The following is a 25,723-nucleotide window of genomic DNA, read 5'->3' as shown; positions in this document are numbered from 1 at the left end:
GACGGAAACAGATTCAGTTTTCGAATCGTCGTGTTTTCTGTTTCCTAGAATTCCGGACAATGAAAAAAGTTAAAAAAAAAACAGTAATTCTGTCAGTTATTTCTTGTTTGGAAGAAAGTATTCCTAATTCTTCCTGAGAGATTGAGGAAACTCACGGACATATGTGTTTAGGATATTCGGTTATCTGACTGAGATCTGAACTGCAGTCCAGAACCAGCATGTCCGGTCTCTCCATTGCTACAGTACGTGGTAATGTGTCCTTTGCTGGGTTAAGTATATGACGCAGCTTCTCATTGAGGAGGCCCGCTTTCAACAGCAGACAGTCCGTTTGTGATTTATGGTGCAGAAAATTGCATTAAGACAGACATTTTTCCGGGTACTTTGGGTTTCTTCTGCCAATGTTCCACACTCACTATGAACATTGTCAACGTGGCTTGATAAAATAGGTCGAATTGAACCCGCATTTGCCTAGCTACTACAAGAATACTGGCAACTACTGCCCCTAATGCAACGGATACCATCATGCAAGTGCTTCTGGTTTCATTTTGTATCACCGTCACAAGTTTTATTTTCTCAAACATGGTCGTGAACTACGTTAAAACAAAAAGCAAATTCAATGAAAATGTGAATTCTTTAGCATATTGTCATGTGTCCGTGGTTCTGTGACTAATAATAAAGGTCATGGATTGGATGATTGGATTTATTAACGCATTCTTTTAAAATCACTCTTAATTAAAATCAACTACAATAACTCACAACCAATCTATTGCTGAAGACTTGCTCCATTGTCGTTCTTCTCTCTCAGTTCTCTTACAGCTTCTGAACTACCCTAAGCGTTCTCAAGTGTCCTCCCTTTAACTTCGGGAAGGACCGAATATAGATCACCACATCCAACAGTTCCACTATTATTCTGTGCTCATTCATTGTGAGGAAATTGTTAGCGACCTGTTACCCGGCAAGAGATATCCCTCTATTGTCGAGAGCGTAACTGCCGGAATGTGTTTGCGGAGCCGTTGCGTAGCAATCTAATAAAGCGGGAGAATAACTGTGTACACCTTGCAGTGAATTGCAGGGAGTGAAGCAAAGTGGCCGTGAGCTAATCAGGTATGTAGCTGACGCGGCTGCAGAATGGGAAAGGTATTTCAATCGAAACCTGACCGGACACTTCCAAATACAAGCAAGAGACATAACTAATGTGCCATCCTCTCGGAGGGGCGGAGATGGGAGAAACATGACACAAAATGGCAAGCTATGGCCAAGGCCTTGTGGAGGCAGGATCCATTCTGTTTGCTCTCTCAAGCGCGCTGTGAACTTGCCATAGTAACTTTGACATTCCTTCGTTATTTAGGTCTTGTATTAAAAAGCCATGGGGGCACGTGGTAGCGTAGTTGGTTGAGGCACTATGCTACGAGCCGGAAGTTGCGGGTTCAAGTCCCGATGAGGTCATTGGATTTTTATCAGTTGACTTAATCCTTCCAGCCGCACTATGGCCCTGGGGTCGTCTCAGCCTCTAACAGAAATGAGTACCAGGAATTAATTAAATAACTTTCCTGGGGAGTAAAGCGCGATCGGTGCGTAAGGCTGACAGCCTTACCGCCGTCTGTGAGCCGATTGTCTAGATAATGTGGGACCCTCAACGTCTCACAACCCTATGGACCTACACGGCCTGTTACAGGGTTACCTTTACTTTACTTTTTTTTATTAAAAAGCCATCAGAACCTATTACAAACCTTACGAATTAATAACAATCTGTCTCCATACGAAATATGTCCTTTAGCAGGGTGGCATGGCACATCCTACGGTGGAGATGAAGACACCGCTGCCTATGAATTCAATAAGCAATTGTAGACAACTGATACGGGGTGGGACTCCAGATCTGGGAATGGGCGAGCGGCTCTCAACTATACCACCGTAACATTTTAGCGAGTTTCGGAATTTTATAGTGGCCTCAGATGTGAACGTCTCCATGGCACGAGCCGTAAGAAATACGAAGTGGGGATGTGAACTGGAAGAACCTCAGTCCGAATTGGATTCGGGGGCTGGATTCGTGGCCGTTGTAATGAATCCTCGGCCTCAATTTGTAAGTAAAAGCGAATTGTTAGGTTTTCTTTGTTTAACGTAAACCTATATTTTCATTGGCCGTGCTTTTACCCGCGGCTTTAAGTTAACTGCATCTGCCATTGAAACACTCATCATAAGGTGAACTCTTTTCAAACCGACGATGGACTACAACTCACTCTGAGGCGGAGGAGACCAGGTCAAAGAACTGAGATCACATTTCCCCTTCACCTGTTCATAAAATTAAGAAATCGAAACTGCGACCAAATATTTTACGGTCATCTTAATCACATTTGGAAAAAAGACTACGCACCGAGCAAGAAACTTCATTTGACAGTGATTGACTTTTATTTTGGACATGCCTCTTTCGAATCTTCTTTGAAAGACAATTCTGACAGAAGACTTGCTGGGTTTATTCCAGAAATAGACAATGAAAATTCCTATCCGGTTCTTTAAAAATGATTGCACGTAAATATGTAATGATTTTGTCTCTTTATTTTTGGATAAGGAGGAGGCTGGAGTAGTAAAGAAGATGTCCAAGTCCCTTAAGTGACGCGAATTCTTCACTTTACTAAGTCTAACATAGAGACAGCAGATGTACAGACTGGTTAGCGCCACTGATACCATGAAGAATAAGAGACCTTAACAGTAATTCAGTACATATTTATATGCTGTTCCCTTAGGAGGCGGAGCTTAGACATGTGTTAATTACGCACAACTAAGTGTTCACGTGTACGCATTTGTTGATGCCTAGGGTAAGAGGATACTCTGTTCCTTTAGACTTCGATCTGAACGGAGCTGAAGCATGTGACAATTAAATACAGTTCACAGTTCAAATGTGCACACCTGAGGGTACACAGGGACCTTCACTTTGGTTTAGTGGTCAGAGTTGTGGCTGCAGATTCAGAGGTCACGGGTTCGACTCCAGGCGCTACAAGATTCTCTGAGTAGTGAGTCTGAAACGGGGTCCACTTAACCTCTTGAGGATAATTGAGGAGATATTTCAAGGAAGTTGCGGCTCCGGTCTAGAAAACCGAGATTAACGGCCGTGGTGATCCGTTACGCTGACCACGCGACACGCTCTATCCGCTAAAGTTGGCACTAACTTCTCCGACAAGCGGCGGTCGCTCGATCGGTATAGTTCGCTTATGGACTACAGGCCACGGAGTTTCTTTTTGTTTGAGGGTACACAAGGTAAACCTCACACACCTGAAATGTCACAGGGCCCTCCGCCTCATTGCACACAATTTTTCACATAAAATACGAAATTAAAACCCCTGCATGAGAGTATAAGGTTGCAGAAGTAAACTGTCTCACCGTACCCTTTCAGTACAAATACGAGTACATTCTCACATCGGTTGACGCTAAAAAAACCTTCAGTCTATACAGAGAAGCTGGTGTGGTAACTAGATTCTCCTGGTGCAGCCATTTTCTTTCTTCCCCCCTCCACGTTCCTGCCAACTTCCCATTGTCCTACAAATCATGCAGGGTTGAGAAAGTGCTAGAGATGTTGTAGACTGTTGTGTCCAGTGGGACCATCAACACGAAACCAAATGTCGGGGCCGACAATGAGGAAGTTGTGCCCTTGGCCGGACACAGAGCAGGTCTATTCAACGTGAGTTTAGAGTTTGCTCTCGCCTAGTCAGTTTCACAATGGCATTCAGTGGCTCTTTGCCTAAGGCCGTACCAACTGCGCACTCTTGTTGTCATTGCCTCCGTGCAAATGCCCCGCTATCTCAACCGCCGGTCCGTCTATATTCGTACCACTTTGTTGACTTTCCCCTATGCATCTGATGACCTGTCAGTCCAAGCCTGGCTTTGAATAAGTTTTCTATCCATGTTAGCAAACGACCTCTGCAGTGTTTCCAACTCCAGTGCGTATGAAATCATACTGCTCTATTACTTACAGTCCAGGGGATGCAGGAGAGTTGCAGTGTTCCAGACAGACAAGTGAATGCAGCATTGATTCCGGGCGTTGTCGTCCTCATTGCTCGGCGCCTTCTACCGTTATCGATCTCAGTTGTTCCCTGCCTAACCAGGGTTGCCAACTTGAAGTGCCAGCAACACGTTTTACAGGCAATTTATTTCCAATTTCGCTTGTCGCATTTCCCCCCAATGCTCATTACGCGCAGGCACAAATCGCCTATAGATCCGTCAATAGATATTATTGGTTTTGTTTGTATGTTAGTTAACGGCCTCTTAGTAAGCCAAACTAGTCCTTACGTAGCATCGAAAAATTAACCAAGGAATGGAAGGGAAGGGATATGGAAGGAGGGACGACTAATTATCATTCAGGGCAGTGGTGATTGACTACGCGTTTATCACGCGCCGTCTTGTCCATGCCAAAAATATGACGTGCCACTGTGTCAGGTGTGTTAATATAAGTATGTTTACAAATTCACATCAAGTAGGCGTAATTTTTAATTTATATATTTAAATTAAGAATATCTATTACTTAAAAATATCAGTTTGTCATTTTGTGTGTCATGTTGTGCCATGCAAGGCACACGCTCCACATGTTGACCACGACTGATGTAGGATCATGTAATATATTTTTTTTTCTAAGAGCCATTTTTGAGGATATCGACCTCTTACATTTGACACGTATATGAATTAAAGGATTACAGTGGACAGGCTTGGATCAACATTTAATTATCCTCGACAGTTCAACGTAGACACCTCATACACCATCTCCTAATACCATATTTAATCAAAATTCAAGCAGGTTCGGAGATGTAATATATGGTTGGGTACGTCCACTCCAAAAGTCTTAATTTTATACACTTCATAAAGATTCCTTAATAGAAGCCATGTAGACATGTTAATGCGATTTCTGTCGTTCTGACCGGTCGTGAGAAAGAAACGGTAATAAACTTTGCTCCCCATGCGGTTGAGCATACCTCACGGAACTCACGAAGATAAGGGGGGGGGGGAGCGAAAAAATTTATTACGAAACTTATATTTTAGCTGTTAAAGATTATTTTTATATCTTTTTAAAAATATTTCTAATTTGTACTATTAATAGCATGTACACTTCTTTTCTTAAGTTTTTTTTTCAGAAATCCAGGGTGTATAGTTTGTCCCTTTGGCGGCGGCGCCTTGTAGTGTGAAATTCTTATTACGGATATGCATACATATATTGCTGTGAATACATTGTTGAACGTCATTTAATTAACGCCCATTGTTCTTCCATTAAAAATATATATTCTGTTTGTTTCAAATGCTTATCAGGTATATTTCTTAACATTGTCACGTGTAAGGGTGCGCGTCAAGAAAACCACGGTTTCTAGATCGGATGATTGGCTTTACTATTGGCATTTCGGGTACAAGATTTTGTAATCACCCTAAATTACAACGCTATCACTAACCCACACACACACACACACACACTCTGTTCACCATGGGACACGCACTAGGGATATCCGTCTTCACCAGTCGTCCCGGCAATGTATCTCAACACAGAAATTAGCACTTCAAATCATTATGAAGTCTTCTTGTTATTTCGTCTTCAATCGCTCTGTACGCCTGCGTCCTAATCTGTACTGAATTAATCTCCAAAATTCACTAAGGACAAGCTCCATTCTCGCTTTCGTACACTGAACTTCATTACACGAACTTAAGTCAAAGTCACATTGCGACTGACGGTCAGTCAATGAGTAAGTCTTGGTGTCTAGCCCCATCTGGAACTCATGACCAGGATCTTTATTGCTGTTTGACAGTTACGGTCTTGCTCTTTATTGTGGGGCGTCCTCTCTAACGAGAGGACGGGTCTGTCTTTTATATATGCTGCTGGACCTTGACAGCGCAGTCTTTCTCGGGTACGAGTCCCTTGGGACTCATGACCATATTTTACTGTCTCAGATTTGAGACTTCCCTTTTCCTCGCCTCCTACGACTCGCAGGGTCACGGTGGACGTATTCGACCCCGCCTCCACACAAGCGATTAACTTAAGCTACAACAGGTCCTCGTTATATAGGCTCCGCAAGGACCACACAGAAAACACGCGTAACGTGATTCCTATCTCGCCAGTCCATTGACGCGCTGCCTGCTCCCTAGCAACGAGCTCTAACATTCGTCCACTGTTACGCGTTGTAACTTGTTTACCGAGGCGTTGCCTAGCAATGTTTCGAGCAGATCCGTTACGATAATTTGCAGAATTTGCCTCTTACTGATTATAACACAGAACATTTCTCTAATTTCAAATGCTTGTCTAAGGCTACACACTATTTGCATTCGTTTCTATTTTATAACGAAACAGAGCTAACACAGTTGGTATAGCAACTGGCTACGGACTGGAAGACCGAGAGGTCGGAGTTCGAGTCCCGGCGAGGAAAAGAATTTTCGCTTATACATATTGTCCAGACCGGCCCTGCTGCTCACCCATCTTCCTATCCAATGCGTACCGGGGGCTGTATCCTAGGGGGTAAACAGGCAGGGACGTGAAGCTGGCCACTTCTCTTCGGCTACTGCCGAGGTCAAGGGAATGTGTATCTATAGAATCACTACCCCGTACGCCTTAATGGCGCAGTACTGCATTGGTTGAACAGACGCAACAGCTGTACCTTTTTACTATTTTATAATATGCAGATTGAATTTTGTTTAAGGACGCAGCCACAGAGAGATATTTCCAGCAGTATCTCTTAATTTAATATTAGTTTTGTTTTCTCTCATTGCATACCCCATTTAAACATAAGTATAAACCCTGGTGACAGAGTCACTTTGGAATAACTATTACGTTGCCGCTAGAGGAACTTCTCACAGCACCTGTCCCGAGACCCAGAGAGTATCAACCCCACTGTTGAGCTTCACTCTTTTAGTGTAAGAGTTACATTTTGGTAACCGTTACTTTGTTTCTGAGGGAAATTCTAGCACAGACCACGTGCCCAGGCTCCAGGGGGTGGAGGCTCACAACTGGACTCGCCTTTTACGTAATATAGGCTCTAACAGTTGAGTCACGCTGGAATAAGCGTTATATTGTTGTTGGAGGATATAAACACCTGCCAAAAATTGCCAGAAGATAGGACCCCCCTCACCCCAATATTAGGCTTGTGCCGTGTTATGTAAGATGGGTTCTAATGACGGACTGGCAATGTAATTACGGAAGAGGAACGCACACTGGTGAGCTGTGGCCGTCTATCTGCCCCTTCCAGCACAGGAACCGAAAGAACGAATTTCGGTTAAACTTTGTATTATGGACACTTCAGCTTACCAAAATCAATATTAGGATTAATTTCACCGACCACACAACACGTTTTTATTATTGTCACACTGCATGTTTCGACCTCAAGAGCTGTCAGCTTGTATTTGAAGCTGTCTTCGATGCAGTGAATGAAGAAAAGTAACTTCGTTATGCTTCGGGCAGACCAACCGAAACGCTTCTTCACTAAGATCCTGCAAAGGCAAGCATAATTCCGGTATAAAAAAATTAAAAAATAAAAAAACTTAAACATCTTGGTTTCAGTCCACAAGCGAATTGTCTCGACCGAGCGACCGCCACTTGTCGGCGAAGTTAGTGCCAAATTTAGCGGATAGAGGTTGTTGCGTCGTCAGCGCAACATCCCCACAGCCGTTAATTTCGGTTTTCTTGACCGGAGCCCCTATTTCCTTGAAATAAGTCCTCAGTTACCCTCACCAGGCTGAGTGGACCCCGCTGCAGACACACTACTTCTCAGAAAATCTAGTAGCGCCGGTAATCGAACCCGGGACCTCTGGATCTGTAGCCAGGAACTCTGACCATTAGACCACAAAGGACGTCCATAGTTTCCGTATGCCTGTGTTAAACTTCCTTGATAGATTCCAATGAAACTGAGGGTCTGTATTTAGAGTATCGGATTCGATTCAATCCAGCTCGATTCGACTCTGTAACTAGCCATGTTCCAGTCAGAAATGAAGCTCTAACATCAAAGCATCTGCAAAATGTTCATAAACTTTTCCTTGTTTTGCCTCACTGCTGAATGAGCAACCAACCTGAATTATGGAAGTTCCTTATTGTTATGGTTACTTATGTTTCACAATTGAGTTGTCTGTCACCACAAGAGATGTCAAAATGGCAGCTGCGTTTATCATGTAGAGGAAGGAGGAGCAACATGCTATGGTTCGGGCTCTGTGGGCTGAATATGCAGAAATTAAGCGAAGGACATTCACGGTATTGTGACAGAGTTTTTCCCATCCATCCTCCATGGTCATTCTTCGTCAATGACACTTGTTTGGCCACTTACACGCGTGGCAGCGACAAAAATATTTCACCATACTGTGCTGAGTGTCCTAGATAATCCCGTGCAGCAATTACAAACCTAGTCCACAACAATGGTGAATTTTTGGTGCATGTTGCAAGCCAGGCTGCCATATTGACGAAACTAATGGCGAAAAAAAAACTGACTAACGCAAATCAAGTAAGTTACTACAGCAACAGGGAGTTTCTGTAAGCAATCAGAATTGGCAAACCACAAAAGAAGGATATGAACATTTTTGGTTATTTTATACCCTCGTGTATTTTATGTTGTGTCGAAATTTGATTTGCTGCCACATACAATTGAATGAGAAGACAAATAGGGGATGCAAGATTGCATTGAACTTTAGAAAATTCGGTGTACTCCGCAGTACAGTACATACATTCATTTTATTGTGTTGCAGCACGAAAGGTAAAATTTCATCACGGCAAATATTGAGAAGGAAACATTATGTAAGTAACAATCAGGCTTTCACACGATCACACAAGAGAAGAAGTAGACCTACTGTAATTCAACAGCAATAAGAGCTACAAAAATTTGAAAATGAACAAATATATTAATATAAATTACACTTTGATATGAAGACAAATCACTTGTGCGTGATCCGAAAAACCAACAAAAACCACAACCAAATCAAATTAATTAATAATAATAACAACAATAATCAATTAATATTATTTTTATTTTCTCGTAACTTAATTTTAACAATAAAATTAAATGTAACATAATTTTATTTTGCATATGAACAATATGCAACACTATTGCTCTAAGTAACGCATATGACCTTCCCCCTAAAATATAAACATTAGCCATTGCAGGGGAAAAGTAGCAGAAAAGTAAGAAGTGAATTTAAAATGAATTACCTGATGATTGTCGTAAGATGGTCGAAACATTTTATAAAGTAAAAGTAGTATAAATTTAATCAATTTATATAGAAATTTTTGGACTTACCTATAATGAGGAATCATATACAATACGACGATAAAATGCAGCAGTTCTTCTTTATTTTATGTTAGATATGAACGTAATGGAAGTGCAGAGAAGCAGAAATATTGTGGCATGTCGAATACTAGTCCAGTTAGGAGTCCTGAGAATAGAATTACGTTTCCCACATTATAGTTTATAGTCATGAGTAAGTCAGTCGGCAGCACTACACGTGTCCTCTAATGGCAACATATACCGTGGCGGTCTGCTGCATAATTAAACAGAGGCAGTGCGGCTGGCGTACGTAAGTCCCCAGCTTTGCTTCACTTCTTGATTCCCTGTGTCCATGCAACAGTTACATGGTAGGCACTAAACGGGCAGAGATGGGCGGATTGATTTAAAGCGGACGTAACTGAATAATCGCGACTATGAATGATGTAAAAGACAAAACTGAATTACAATTACTTCACAGAAAATTTGATAATTACACAGCCAATTCTAGTTTTCTGTTTGCTATTACCGTTGGTAATTCTGGTACGATAGATCTAATGTTATTTTATGTGCTCCCATATATGCCTAGGTCTACCAATTCGTCTATTTTTTATGGTATTTCGACCAGTATTCCGTATATATTTGTCATGTGCCCATGAGTGCTGCATATCCATAGTCAGCGATGTTACGCAGACTGAAATGTATACAGCTGAGTTACTACTAGGGTCCGTTTGGGCACATTTTCTTTGAGTTTCAAATTGATATTAAAAATTTCAAGAATTACTTCTGTGGAATGTATCCCAAAACAAATTCCGTGGCCTGTAGTCCGCAAGCGAAAAATACCAACCGAGCTTCCGCATCCTGTCGGAGAAGTTAGTGCCAACTTCAGCGGATAGAGAATGTCGCATGGTCAGCGCAACGAATCCCCACGGCCGTTAACCTCGGTTTCCTAGACCAGATCCGCTATTTCCTTGAAATAGCTCCTCAATTATCCTCACGAGGCTGAGTGGACCACGTTCCACACCCACTACCTCTAAGAAAATTTGGTAGCGTCGGGAATCGAACCGGGGACCTCTGGATCTGTAGCCAGGAGCTCTGACCACTAGATCATAGAGGCGGTCGAAATATAGCTAATCAGGAGGTACACCCAATTACTATAATTATTTCCATCAGACATGAAATTTTAGCAACAATGTAGAGAGTGTGAGTATGAAAAGTGAAATGGGCAGTAGCGATATTTATTATGGAGGAACACAACTCTTAGAGACTGCATACAAAATGTTATCCAAGACTCATCTCTGGATGCCCACGTCATACACAGATGGAACTATTGTTGATCTTCGGTGTGGATTTTAATGTAATAGATGAACTAACTAGTTTATAAGATGTGGTACATTCGCCTTGGAAAAATACTAATAAAATATGGCATTACATTAGCACTTTTGGCAGTGAAGGTAGCGTTAGGTAGGTACTGAAGAAACTCTAAATGCCCATAAGCACAATCGCGCGCCCACACACACAAACAAGAGCGCGCCTATGACTGACTATTATGCAATATAACCGTTAAGCTGAGTTCAAACGGAACATGCAATAAAATCTGTATAAGTATGTATAAGGGGTGGGCCTTCTCGGCCCTTGCACCGCGACCACAGTAGTATGACATGCCTGACGAGATTTCTGACCATAATGATTAGAAAAGCTTTCCAGTTTATCTTGAGCCCAGAACCTGCTGGAAGTGTGAGGATTCCATGGAAGACTGCGGGGCAGTTAGCACTAAAATCACACTGTATCGACGTTTGTTCATAATTTTGTCTGATTTTCATCTGAGAGTTCTGTGTCGAAACAAAATAAGAAATATACAGATCAGTGGGAAAAATTTCAAACAGTTGACTGGGCCTACTGTCGTTCATGTTGTCAGGTAGAGAGACGAGTAGGAGCTAGACACAAACAAAAATAAACTCCGTGGTTTTAGTCTGCAAGCGAACTATACCGACCGAGCGACCACCGCTTTTCGGCGAAGTTAGTGCCAACTTTAGCTGATAGAGAGTGTCGCGTGGTCAGCCCAATAAATCCCCAAGCAGTTAATTTCCGTTTTCTGGACCGGAGCCGCTATTTCCTTCAAATAGCTCCTCTATTATCCTCACAAAGCTGAGTGACCCCGTCCCAGACCCACTACTTGTCAGAAAATCTGGTAACGCCTGGAATCTGTAGCCAGGAACTCTGACCACTAGACCCCAGACGCGGTCCGAAGCTAGTCACACATTATCATAAATGTTCAGCATGTTCTGGAATTAACACATATTTATTCTTCTTCTTGGAATATCCAAATGCAGCCATCGTGTTTCTTTATTTTTTATTATTTTTATGATTCTAATTTATGCGACATAAAAATTGGCGTTGATGTAGACCATGTAAATAAATGAATTGAAAATGGATATGAGATTTGGCACTTGGAATGTACGAAGATTGTAATGGGCAGGTTCGCTTAGGGCAGTAGCAGAAGAAATCTTAAAATATAAGTTAGATTTAGCGGGAGTACAGGAGGTCAGGTGGGATGGAGGTGGCATCGCACCAGCAGGAGACTATACATTTTTCTATGGGAAGGGGAATGAAAATCATGAATTAGGTACAGGTTTTTCGTACAAAAGAGAATCGCATCAGCAGTTAAGAGGGTAGAGTTCGATAGTGATAGAAGGTCGCTGGTGTGATACCATTGTTATGAATGTTCACGCCCCAACAGAAGATAAAATTTATGATATAAAGGATAGATTCTATGAAGAACTAGAACATGTATTTGATAAAGTCCCGAAGTACCCTATGAAAATTTTGTTAGGAGATTTCAATGCCAAAGTAGGTAGGAAGACATTTTCAAACAAACGATTGGGAAAGAGAGTTTGTATGAAATTAGTAATGAACAAGAACATTAGAGACTTTTATAAAGAAATAAATGACTTTAAGAGGGGTTACCAACCTAGAAGTAACTTAGTGAAGGATGAGAATGGTGATCTGCTTGCAGATTCCCACAACATTTTGAATAGGTGGAGGAACTACTTCTCTCATTTATTGAATGTACATAGGGTCAGTGATGTTAGGCAGATAGAAATACATACAGCAAGGCCATTAGTACCTGAACCCGGCCACTTTGAGTTTGAAAGTGCTATTGCAAAATTGAAACGGTATAAATCGCCAGGTAGCGATCAAATTCCGGCAGAACTTATTCAAGCTGGAGGCGAAATATTACGTTCTAAGATCCACAATCTAATTACTTCTATTTGGCATAAGGAAAAATTGCCTGATCAATGGAAGGAGTCAATTATTGTACCAGTTCACAAGAAGAGTGATAACTCTGACTGTAGTAATTATCGGGGGATATCATTGCTATCAACTTCATATAAAATTTTGTCTAATATTCTTCTTTCAAGGTTAAGTCCATATATAGATGAAATTATTGGGGATCATCAGTGTCGGTTTCAACATAAGAGATCAGATCTTTTGCATTCTTCAGATATTGGAGAAAAAATAGGAGTACGATGAGACAGTACATCAGCTATTCATAGACTTCAAGAAAGCCTATGATTCAGTTAGGAGGGAAGTGTTGTACAATATTCTAATAGAGTTTGGGATACCCATGAAACTAGTTAGGTTGATTAAAATGTGTTTAAACGAAACGTATAGTAAAGTCCGTGTAGGTAAACATCTGTGTGATAATTTTCCTATCCAGAATGGTCTAAAAGCAGGAGATGCTTTATCACCACTGATTTTCAACTTTGCCTTAGAATATGCAATTAGGAAGGTCCAGGGAAACCAGGTGAGACCGAAATTAAATGGGACACATCAGCTGTGAATCTACTGGGTGGTAATGTAGATACTATAAAGGAAAAGAGAGAAACTTTAATTGACCCAAGTAAGGAGGTTGGTCTAGAAGTAAACACAGAGAAAACTAAGTACATGTTACTGTCTCGTCACCAAAATTCAGGGCAAAATCATGACATAAACATAGGAAACAGATTTTTTTTAATGTGGCACAGTTAAGATATTTGGGAACAACGATGATAGATCGAAACCTGAATGAGGAGGAAATTAAGAGGCGATTGAACTCGGGTAATTCTTGCTACCATTCAGTCCAGAACCTTTGTCTTCTCGTCTGTTGTCCAAAAACATAAAAATTAGAATATATAAAACTATAATTTTGCCTGTGGTTATGTATGGATGTGAAACTTGGTCTCTGACATTATGGGAGGAACATAGATTGAGGGTGTTTGAGATCAGGGTGTTGAGGAGAATATTTGGACCGAAGAGGGATGAAGTGACAGGAGGTTGGAGAAAACTGCACAATGAGGAGCTTCATAACTTGTACTCTTCTCCAAGTATAATTAGAATGATCAAGTCAAGGAGGATGAGGTGGGCAGATCATGTAGCACGAATGTGGGAGACGAGGAGTGCGTATAGGATTTTGGTGGGAAATCCAGACGGAAAGAGACCACAGGGAAGACCAAGGCATAGGTGGGTGGATAATATTAGAATGGATCTTAGAGAGATAGGATGGGATGGTATGGATTGGATAGATCTGGCTCAGGATAGGGACCAGTGGAGGGCTCTGATGAACACGGTAATTAACCTTCGTGTTTGATGAAATGCTGCGAAATTCTTGAGTAGCTGCAGAATTGGCGGCTCCTCCAGAAGGACTCAGCTCCATGAGTAAGTAAGTGATGTACGTGTATAACAATAAGCTGTGAACTCTGAAATTATGCAGTTACCAGATTTCGGTAACTGTCAGTACTTAACCCGTTGCAAGAACGTAAGTTATGTTGTAGGTCTCGAGCGAGCAAGGCCTTTCTCAGATTCTAACGGGTTCTGGCGATGGTGCGTAACACTGAAGGTTACGTGGGTTGTGTACTTTGCCCGTCATCAGGGGTTCTGAAGGAGACAACATTTCGCAAACTGGATCTGTCTGCACCCTCGGATTAAGGGGTGAGTGTCTAGTGGGGTCCAGTGATTGAAGTTAACACTTTCTAATGACCGAACAGGGTAGGTGTCGCCCAACCTTTCACCTGAGGACTGAAGTAGATTCAGTTTCCGAAACGTTGGTTCCTTTGGAACACCAAATAATGGATAAAATCCGAAAACCCAGTAACCCCGAGGATTCTTTTGTTTTCGTATGTCATGCATAATCTGTAAACGTTGATAATACTTTGATAATGATATTTAAATCCCGTATGCTACTTAGAAGAGACGGTTTACGATTAACTAATTTGCATGTTGTTCTTCGGAAATTTCGTTGATCGTCAATCTTGACACATCATTCTATTCCTCATAAAGCTGGAAAGGAATACTGGACAAAGCAGGGGAAAATAATATCAAGAAACCTATGTAACAGATAACAATTACCCTTGAATTTTCGAGAGTGTTGCACGAATGTTTTATGTAAAAAGCCATATAGTGAATAAGAATATATACTGGGAAGTGAAGAAGTGTGAGATTTGAGAAAATTTGGAGGGACTGACGACGCTTAAAATGCTAAAAACCACAGGCATGATTTGATAAAGCGTTCAGATTTTAATTTCATCATTACGTGGACACGGGGAAGGAAATTATTTAGAAAGTAATTTGAACCTGAACGCGCTTGAGTCTGACAAAGCAGTAATTTCACTCGTTCAGTGAGCAAATATTTGCACCACATGTTACACAAATGTCAACATGTAACGCGGTAATTAAGCGCCATAAATCTGTCGCCGTCCAGCACGGTGCTGTGTGTGCGCTTACAATACCATTCTATTGCCCGCCGTTCGATTGTCAGGAGAAGTAATGAGAACCCCGTGCCCATGCAAAGCTGCAGCATCACAAGAAAGGCACAAACATACCTCCATATTGCGACCGTATAAAGCAATATTCGTTGTGCGACGTACACTTAAAATGCAGTATGTTTCTGCAGTTTCCTGTAGCTTTCATATACAGGGTATTGGGCGCCATTTTACAGAGAGATATTCCTTTTGGGCGAACTGATTGGTTTAGCGATAACGCTCTTGACTCGTGTTAGGGTACTCCTGCTGAAGCGGGTTCTCACGATTGAGGGTTTTGTAATTTTCCTTAGTCCCTGTGAGAAAGTGCGAGAATGGAAATTTAGATCACGACCGTTGTCTTTTAGTTCACTTCCAATTCACCATTTATCTGTCATCCTGAAGTTCTACGGTATACAGACAAAACACTAGCAGCACAGTAAAATACTCGTAACTTACATTCATTCATTTCTTCTTCTTTAACAAGGAACAAAGCTGCCCCTGCTTCAAGACCTGGCTGCTTCCACCACAAAGCCAAATGGGTCTGGTTCAGTCCAGTATCTGACCTAAGAACCTTAAGATATAAAGTACATGAGCTATAACAGGGCCTCAGTTGCAGTACATCACCCACCCTCCCAAAATGCAGTTGCCCTCGTTCTCGACATCCATCCCGCTCGGAAACCACACGGTCTGCACTTTCATGTCATGTCAGCACGCGACGTTTGAGCTGATGTAGTGATTCTCATGGAACTGGAATACAATCATCCCACAGGAGTTCATGCACGTATTAATTTCCTACCGCCGTTGATAGGAACATGGAAGGTGGGAGTAATACTGAAGCCACGACTTCTAGAATAATCCTACTGAATTTCTCTGAGGTTCTCGTTTAAAGCATCTGAAGTCTGAAAGGCAGCGCTCTGTAGTTTGCGAGGCGAAGTGTGGAGCTTAAACGTTTCGAGACAGTTGCAAGTATGTGTACCTTATAGCGTTTGTGTAAGTCTATATAAGTAATTGCGAGAGACGTAACAAGATGGAGAATTTGAAGCTCTCAAAGCGGTGACAATAAAGATATGACGCCGTGCAGTCCGTTGAAAGTCAACCGACCTTTCTGAGGAATATGCCGCCCCATTTTCAGGGTCAAAGGATAAGCCAAGTAAAGAACCAACAGAAATAAAGTAGGCCCTGAAGATAGAGGCGACATTTTCCTCCGAAATGTCTGCTGACCTTAAACGGAATACTCAACATTAAACGTAGAAGATTAAATTCTTCAACGTACTAAGATGCTTATTTCTTTTTGATCATGCATGCCTCGTGAATATAGAATAAAAAATGTCGCGGATTAATCTACAGCACATCTCGTTGCGTTCAAATAATATTTAAGAGATGCATAGTTTCAAGAATCAAGCCCAAATATCAAGGTCACGTTTGGAAACAGTAAAGCTTCTTGAACTCTGCCAACTGATACAGAACTACGCCCTTTCGTGATGTTATCCGAACACAAACATTCCACCATGCCTGTTCCTGATGCTGCAGTAAACTGAAAAGAACAAGAGCGTAAGTTACCGAGTAAAATCGACTAAGATATTTAAGTATTCTTTCTGCGTGGTCTCTTTTTCCCTACTGGTTTTGTGATATAATTTATGAATTTCCATCTATAAAGTGAGACAAGCTGTATTCTAACAACGGTTAGGTTTTCAGTTACACGTGTTGTTACTGTTCTAGTTCTACATTGTAAATATTCTACTGTTTAGGGAGATAAAATTACTTATGTCCATTATACATTAACTGAGTCGAATGGGAATGCTGTAAGATAGAGACTCAACCACCGCCATAGACGTTTAGGGAAGTATCAATTGATATTTGTTTTGTTCTACAGACACATTTTTTAAAGGGTGTTGAAACAACACGAAGACATTCGAAGAATTCTCGCCCACAAACGATTGAGGACTCCGAGCTAATAATAATCAAAATTCACTGTTTGACTTTCTGGCAGAAATTCCTTGTGAACGGTTCCTCTGGAATTGAAGAAAACGGTTAACAGTGTCTTTATTCGACTCTTTTGCATGCGCACTTTCTTTGGTTTCGGCTACTTTGGGCTCAACCACGCTGCACTCTTCCGCTTTGTGAGAGGATCATATTGAAAACACCATGTCTCGTCGCCAGTAACAATCGATTTTGTAAATTTTGTATCATTTTGGGCCGACTGTAACATATCTTTGCGGTGTTCCACCCTGGCATATTTTTCATTGCCTGACAGCGTGTACAGTAGAAACCTCGCACAGACCTTCCGTTTGCCCAAATCCTCTGTCAAAATTTGATGCAGAGTACTTTTTGGTATTCCCAGAAGCTCCTCGATGAGTCTTGCAGAAACACATCTGTCTGATGCAAGGATTTCGGTCACTTTTACACATTTTCTTCATTGCCACTTGTTCTCGGCTTTGATGCATGTGGAGCGTCTTCAATGTCCTCCCTGCCGTCACGAAATACAGCATACCATCGAAAAATATTCGAGCGACTCAAACAATCACTACCGTACACACTTTTCCTCATTTCGTACGCTTCTCCGGCTGTTTGCCTAACTTCAAACAAAATTTTATATTGGCTCTCTGTACAACCGCCATTTTCCGACGAGCGTCAGAACACTACTGTTACATTGAAGGTCAGAACACACGATGCAGCGATGCTTGCGCTTTGAAATTGTAGACAGCCACAGCTGAAACTTCAAGAATCTTAACGCCACAACTCGCAGGGCAAAATTAAAAAAAGAAAAAATTGGGTCCTAACGGATCCTGGACACACCGTGTACATGTGTGTGAATGTGTTCATATGCGTAAGAACAATGCAATGTAAGATAGTGGAGCTCTGTGCTAGCTCCGTTGCAGTTTTGCGATTGAAATCCTGAAGGCTTCGATAACTTTTGATGAGTTGAAAGTGTCATGTTTTAATTAAAGATCGGATGTTGCTTCATGGGTCCTACAGGAGCAGCAGGACATGTCACTCGCCACGGCAAACCACCTGCAAAGCAGAACCAATTCAATATTTATAGGTTACACTAATGCAGACCGGATGATACCCTGCGCGACACAGGGCATGATCTGCAGTATATCTGGAAGGACGGACGTCTTGCACTTGTTATGTATGTATGCAACGGAAATATTATTTTCACGTACATACGTAAATACGCAGCAGAAGTCCCATCAAGTGCAATTTGTTCAATAGGCATAAGCAAAAGTTTTGCCTTTACATGTTCGGCCATTTTTGGTCATCTTTAGAAGGCAAATCCGACGATGTAATGGAACTACTTCACATACGTTGTTTGAAAGTTGTCATTACAGTACAACAAAGGGACTTGCAGCAACTGTATAAATAAATATTAAGTAGTTTTTGCAGTTAAAGTAGTTTGTGAGCATCAAGAATATTTTATTAAAATTGTTTAGAGTAAGTTGAAAAGGTTTTGTGAATCGATAGAAAAATGAGAAGATGGCCTTCGCTTATAAATTCGGCAACGTAGAATAATTTCTTCACTGCTGTATTGTGGGCCGTAAGACCGTTTGCAAATAAAATATTGGTCTTTCTACATGTACTCGTATAATATTGAAATATTATTAATAAATAGCAACTACTGATAAGAATGTTATAATGTTTTAGTTATACGTATAAAGTAGTTATTAGATTTATTACACATATACCTGCAAATGGGACAAGGACAAGGGCCGGATCATGTGTGATGGATGTGTGTAGAACAGCAAACATTATAAACGTTTATATTTGGCAATGGTTTTGACAAAGACAGAAAGGTACAAACACGTCTTTTAGTCACAGAGGACGTCACACAAAGGAAAAACTGTCACTGTGAAGACAGAGCATAAAATCAGGTCCTAAGCGTCAAGTGACTATATAAGGCGAACTGATTGACTGAAACTAAGTCGTAACGTCACTTTGACTTGAACTGGATAACAGACGTAGGCTACTAGCTGGCTGTAGTAAATCGAGTGCGAGGAGGGGAAGAGAGGATGAAAGGACGGGTGGGGAGATGAATAAAACGAAGAACCAAATTTAATGGCTGAATAAATGGACGAATGAAATGAGAGGACAAAGACAATAAGTCGAGAATGAAAAAAGAAAGGGAGGAAGAGAAAAAGAATGCGGGAGAACGGAAAATGCAGATACAGGAAGGGAATAAGGCACCCACAGAATTGATTGTCACAAGTTTTAAGATGCAGATCGCTAAGAATTTGTTCGTTCATGAAGTTGCTTCAACACTACGAGTACGTCGTCATTCCAGTTGGTCTGAGGAGAGACCTATTTTTTATTATTCTTAGCGGGGTGAGACTGATTTCACTTGGTTCTGCGGCCACTACTGGCCTATTGTACGAGTCCCAGATGATAAATGATGGTGATTGTGTAGCAGTTTGTGGAATGAAGATTGGCAAGGGAACTGGAGTACTCGGAGAACACCTGTCCCAGCGCTACTTTTCCCACCACAAATCCCACAAGGCCCGGGCTGGAACCCAGTCCGCCGAGATGCGAAGACCACGACTAACCGCCTGAGCTATGCCGTGGCCTGACGAGAGGCCTAACTGAAGAGGTCAAGAAGCGGAACAGGTGAAATTAGATTGTAGTCCACTTTCTATGACACCTCATTTTGGGTACGAGCTGAAACACGGCGCGCTTTCATTTGCAACTCTGTCCCACACAAGAGCCAGAAGTTCTTGACGATGGTATATGAACGAAGTGGTTAATTTTCTAGACACTATTTATCACCCTACTTTTTTAAATAAAACAGGGCTTGGGGGGCTAGGTTCTGTCTTCTTTCTCAAGTAAAAAACCCGCTCTGGTTGATCCAATCGATAGAGTTAGGTCTCATCTCCGAATTTGGGCCGAAAAGACCGGATTTTCACCTGACGACGGAGATAAAGGTCAGTTTTTGAAACGTCGTCTTAAATAAAAGTTGTGAACGGTATCCACAAACAGAGATATTAGGTTTTCGGACTTTGTCCATCGTCCGGATTCTGAATAAATAAGAAAAAACGCAACGTTTCGGAAACTGGATCTGTTTCCTTCCTCAGGTGAGGGAAGACATCTACTCTGTTGGGTCCCTTAGAAAGAGCTAGCCTCATTCACTGGACGATTGATTAAGGCTAGCTCTTATAAAGCATTCTGATGATGGTTTACTGCATTTGGGATTACCGAGTTTTGGGGCTTTGCCAATCGTCCAATATTCTAAAAGGAGACAACATTTTTCGGAAAATGGATGTCTTTACCGACCTCTGTGGTCAGAGTTCCTGGCTACAAATCCAGATGTCCCGGGTTCGATTCGCGGCATTCTCAGATTTTCTATGTAGTGGGTCTAGAACTGGGTCCACCCAATATCGTGAGGACAATTGAGGAGCTATTTCAAGGAAATAGCGGCTCCGGTCTAGAAAACCGAGATTAACGGCTGTGGGGTTTGTTGCGCTGACCACGTGACAGCCTCTATCCGCAGAAATGGCACTAACTTCACCGACAAGCGGCGGTCGCACGGTCGGTATAGTTCGCTTCCAGACTACAGGCCACGGAGTTTGTTATTTTGTTTTTTGGGGGGGGGATGTCTTCACCTTCAGATGAAAACATTGAAATAGAAGATAATAGGAAAATTTGAAATTATAAATGTGGAAATGCATGCCAAAACCCATAACTAAGAGAGAGAAAAAATTGAAACAAACGCATCGATCCAAAACAAACAAACCGAAACCACAAATATTAATGCAGAAGAAAATCTATATTTGAAAGTTTTGTAATAACCACCTACTGCTTGCGTCATCTATGGGCCAAAAATTCAAACAGAAACTAAATTCATGCAGGAAGACCGAAAGAACCTGTCCAATCTTATCCAAATTACCTATTAGTTGCTAACCTCCTTGATCTTGAGGTGAATCCACATGTGGGAAATTTCAAACACGGTTTGGCTGATTGGATTAGCTGAACCCGCCAAAGGGGCCAGTTCTTTGTACTTCCGGTCCCTTCGGTTATTTTTGGTTTGCAAGACCTTGGCTTCATTCCAATTTACACTACGACCTTCCTCGTAAGTACATTGAGTTAGTTTAGTTTTTGATGCGAGAACCTCTTACAGAATGCACCTGCTTTTCCGAACAAGGACGGTTATGGATCTGTAGGCTCGTCTTCCGTTCTTCTTCGTGTCAGTGGAATCAGAATTTTCGCTAGTGGTCAGTAGTCCTACAGCGCCGACACATAAGCCATCGGCAGCCTCACCTTTCTTTTGGCAGCTCTGCCACAGTTCCTTGCCATCTGTTTTCAGCAGCCTGGGAGAAGACCCGACGGTTACATTTTGCCACTTTCATCTCGAGGGTCTGCCTGAGGGCCTCGTTTAGTGTCCTCTTGGCTCCAAGAAGTAGGTTGTTTCATGCCTCGATCTCATAAACCGTTGCAGAATGCCTTACTTGGTCACCTACAAAGTGATCCTTGTGTAGGGCAGGAATTGGTCAACGCTTTAATGGCGAGCATGAACTCCTGAAGAGACCCACCAAGGATTTGGATTGGAGTCTTCAGCCGATTGCGGTATTGTGCGACCAGGTGCTTGTCCCCAAATAGATCCTCAAGTACTCCGATGGTCTCCTAGTACGTAGAAACTTCTTGATCTCCATGTAGAACATCGAAAGCCCAGATCTGCTGGACCGTAAGCACTTTCATGGCTTTTACGAGTGGAATCCGGTTGTAGTGTTTCGCTGAGACCTTCGAATTGTCTAGATAGCGTATACCTATTAATAGAATATGTACTGGTACTCGTTATAGTTTAGTAATCAGGCATTGTTTAGAAGCGCCTATCTGGTTCTGATTCTGGACTACTGCTACAAATCTTATGTTATCGGTAAGAGTATTGCCTGAATGCATGTTACGGGGCATAAATATATTATTTAGGTGGAAGTTAAATTGTACAATTTGACGAGATCCGAAATTTAATCCCCTTATTCTGAGCCAACTCAATCCAAATAAATTTTACATCTCATCCTTATTTATATTTTAACAACATTATTTGAAGAATACAGCTGTGTATCTGGAGTGAACTTAACGTTTCACAGAAGTACTACTTATTTCTTCCGTTCAGTTAGTTGGCAATACACTGAATCTTTCAGGTTAAATTAAAAGAAACTAAAATAATAGTATGTTAGGTAGCCTCTCCGTCGGTCTGTTTGCTCGATGCAATTTTATTCCCATTTTTTCTACAAATGGTTTATGTGCGCATTTGAATGCCTTGCTGTTCAGGATACAAACTGCTGATACAAATAAATGTCTTGATTTCTCTACTTGACATTCTCCTGTCTGAGGCCATGCCAGAAATCAAGTAAAAATTTGAAACGTGACAATTATAATTAGGAATACGAAACTTTATTATAATGCCGTTATCTTTAAACAGGCTCACAAATCCTGTCGTTAAGTGTCCAAGATAAAATTCACGGTTATATTTACCACGTGGTTCAGATGTACGTTAATTCTCTGTACGATGAATAGTTTTCCATGGAAACTGTGAAGGTCGATTTAATCATAAAAAGTAAGAGGTTATGTGACGATGGCACAAACCGAAACTAAATTCGCTATGTAGGCTTCCAGTACCAAATTTAATATAAATTCATTGAAATCTTTTGACTGAAGGGGTCTCCGATTCAACCGAGGGAGTGACAGAATTAGTTCAGGGGCAGTTACGAGACAGTCGTAAGCTGGAGGAGTGAGTCCAGAAGAATTTTACTTCCGAAGTTCCAGAGTTTATTGAAGACGAAATAGCAAGAACACATCATAGTGATTTGAAGCGCTAGTTTCTCTGTTGTGATCCGTTGCCAAGAGACGACTAAAGAAACCTGACAATCATAGTGCGTGTGTAACGGTGGACCGGAAACTGTGTAAACAGCGATAGCGCTGTATTTAAGTGTGATTTAGAAAACTCGTAACCAAAGTACTAATAAATCCAATCACGGAACTAGAACCCATATTTCCGTCAAGCGTAACTCCTTACAAGTGATAATATTTACCAACGTTTCGTGTACATCGCGAAATATTGTATATACATTCATGGCGTCACACATCGGAAGATAGTAAGCTTCGCTTTTTTTTTTNTTTTTTTTTTTTTTTGCAAAATTACATTAATCTCGATAATTTATTTCAGGTTTTGCCCTCTGAATTACAAATTTCTTGTAAATATCTTATAAATTAAGTTTCTATCTCACATGAAAAATATCGAAACTCCATTTTAAGGACACATTGCATAAAACTGTTCAGGAAAACAAATCCTGTGTATTCTCATATATTGTGTTTGCCCACACACACATATTGTGTGTGGGAAAACTGCAAAGATTTTAAATATTAAAGCAGGTTGTCATAAAGGATTACATCCTTTGTATATAATCAAATAGCACGATAGATGTCGCACGAAGACAAGGAATATTTTGTCATATATATGGTTTTATATTCACCATGCCGGAAAGTGTTTTAAACAATAAGTTGTAACCAGGTCCGCATTTCGTGTGTTTATGTACGCTGATCAGTTTTCTGTGAGAAAATAAATAAACCTCTGTTTTGGTTTCATGCAAAATAGGGGTTATATTGGGTCGATACGCACAAAAATTGAACTAGAATGACAACTTGAATTGAAATCTGCTTAGTGGTTTCGCAGATGAAACCTTCTGAGCGTGGAACACAAATCCTATTATTATTGTACATACATTCTGTAAATAATGCACAGTACCAGGACATGTACAGAAACTGAGATGAAATTCTGAAAATTGTCGTTTGTGCAGATGGAGGGGCTGGTGCGGGAGATGCAGGATCCAGAAACCGGAGTCCCGGTGCGGAGCCAAAAGCTGTTTCTAACTTCAATCCCTTCTGCCTTCTCAGGTAAGTGGCATCACTTGCCTCTTAGTTGTTAAAATCTGTTAAGGTGACAGTTCTCTGCAATTACCTGAATAGTTAAGCATTTAATATTTACACACAGAAGGGCTCGAGGTTTCTCGTGTGTCATTACAAAACTAAGCTACTGTAACCATAGTCCTGCACCTAGCATACGGCTGTACGGCGCAGACAGTGTGTTCAGCCAGGATTTGCGTGCTACATGATCGGATGAGCAGTCTTAACATAAGAACGGGTTTTGACACTGAAATTGCATGTAACTTTGGAATAAAATATAATTTTACTTTCTCATACTTGTAAGTACGAGAGTGTATTGTGACTGTGAAAAATTAATTGAGAGAATTTCACAGATTTATAGATTCATTGCACGGGCAACACCAGAATTTTTCCGGGGGGAAGGACGGAGGGTGGAATCTAGGTTTCTGGGTGAGACGGGTAGCCAGAAAATTTGTTTATAAACTTAAGTTTAAGCAGTTTAATACCATTTTTACTGGTCGCCCTACAATATTCAGGATAGAATAATAATTTTTATATACTAATTCCTTGGTATATTTCGTTATTTTCTTCAATTTCCCTCCCTCAAAACTCGAGGGTAGTAGACGGCTAGTTTGTAACCATCCCCTTCCGACATCTACTGTAACACAATGTATGGACATGGACAGGAATTTTTCGGGGAGTGGGGTGCAGAACATTTTCGTATAATAGTATTTTCAGGAATTTTTAGAATGCTTTTTACGGCTCGCAGTAGAGTTGAGGGTCTCTAAATTGAAACACAGATGACATCATAACCTAGGTTGAAGATCCTCTCATTAGAATGGTCTGGAAGGCTGCAACGGCTAGCACGTGTTAATGAAGAGCTTCGTACTACGTATTTACTGTTTTGTTCGTGGAGTTATTTTGCTTCTTGCAGCTCTTGCGCTGTAGTTCAAAAGTCTGCCTGCCGAATTGGAATTTACAAAGATCATGTATTTCAGCATGTATATTCATAAAGTCCAAAAACCCAACATATCAATGTATATTCATTGTTGAATTTAAAATCGAGTGATGTTTTAAAGCTTGTGGTGTCAGGCCTCTCGTTACCAGGCAGCGACGGTATGCAGGTGTACCAACTGATGGCACATTTACTACGATACGTCTTCGCCATTGTGCTTGTATTCACTTTGGAATGTCAAACCATCCAACGTAAACAAACTTTAATACAAACATTTCAACATGCATATGGCCTTATGTGTTTATTGTCTATTAATATCATATAACATGATATGGTAAACATTAACATACCTATGCTTCCTTATGCCTGCAGACATTAAAATGGCATCAAAAATAAAAGAAAAACATATCAATTCAAAGATGAACACACAACAAGAAAACTATTTTCTGATAATGTTTGAACATGAACAGTTTTAACATATTTTATAATTTGTGACTGTATAACTTATAATATATCTACATCTACATGAATTGTAAGCAAAGTTCCTTTTAAAGTTAAGCCTCTGAAAATGGTACTGAATTCCAAATAATCGAAAATTCTGCGTTCATTTAGATGTTGAATTGTTTGTATTAGACTTGTTTACATTGGATTGTGTTATTTCAAAGTTTATTCTACGCCGATTTAACCATTCTGACCAACCTAGTAAATTACTGTGTTTAGTAGAATGGTGTAATATATATCTATATACTCTTTGTTGATCTCATGCTCAGATTTTGTGATGATTTAATTTTCTTACCAATATGAACAAAGGTGTTCAGGCATGACAAGATACTGATATTAACGTAAACTTTATTAATATCAATATTAGGTAGTGTTCAGTGTTTCATTGGGATCCATCTGGGGCTCATGACGAG

The 25,723-nt window shown here is 40.9% G+C and overlaps 1 protein-coding gene across 3 annotated transcripts in view; it reads left to right on the top strand.

The window, feature by feature from the left end:
* The window catches only part of LOC111868217, a 127,800-nt gene that overhangs the window by 46,038 nt on the left and 56,039 nt on the right, over positions 1-25,723 (top strand). For all 3 annotated transcript variants that reach the window (XM_023858666.2, XM_033752957.1, XM_033752958.1), the window contains exon 3: positions 23,770-23,866. In XM_023858666.2, coding sequence (XP_023714434.1) covers positions 23,770-23,866 — 97 coding nt within the window. The remainder of the gene's footprint in view (positions 1-23,769; positions 23,867-25,723) is intronic.

The sequence above is a fragment of the Cryptotermes secundus genome, unplaced genomic scaffold (genome assembly GCF_002891405.2).
Source record: "Cryptotermes secundus unplaced genomic scaffold, Csec_1.0 scaffold146, whole genome shotgun sequence".
Taxonomy (NCBI): Eukaryota; Metazoa; Arthropoda; class Insecta; order Blattodea; family Kalotermitidae; genus Cryptotermes; species Cryptotermes secundus.
Note: the sequence above shows the minus strand (reverse complement) of the source record. Positions and strands in the feature narration are given on the sequence as shown.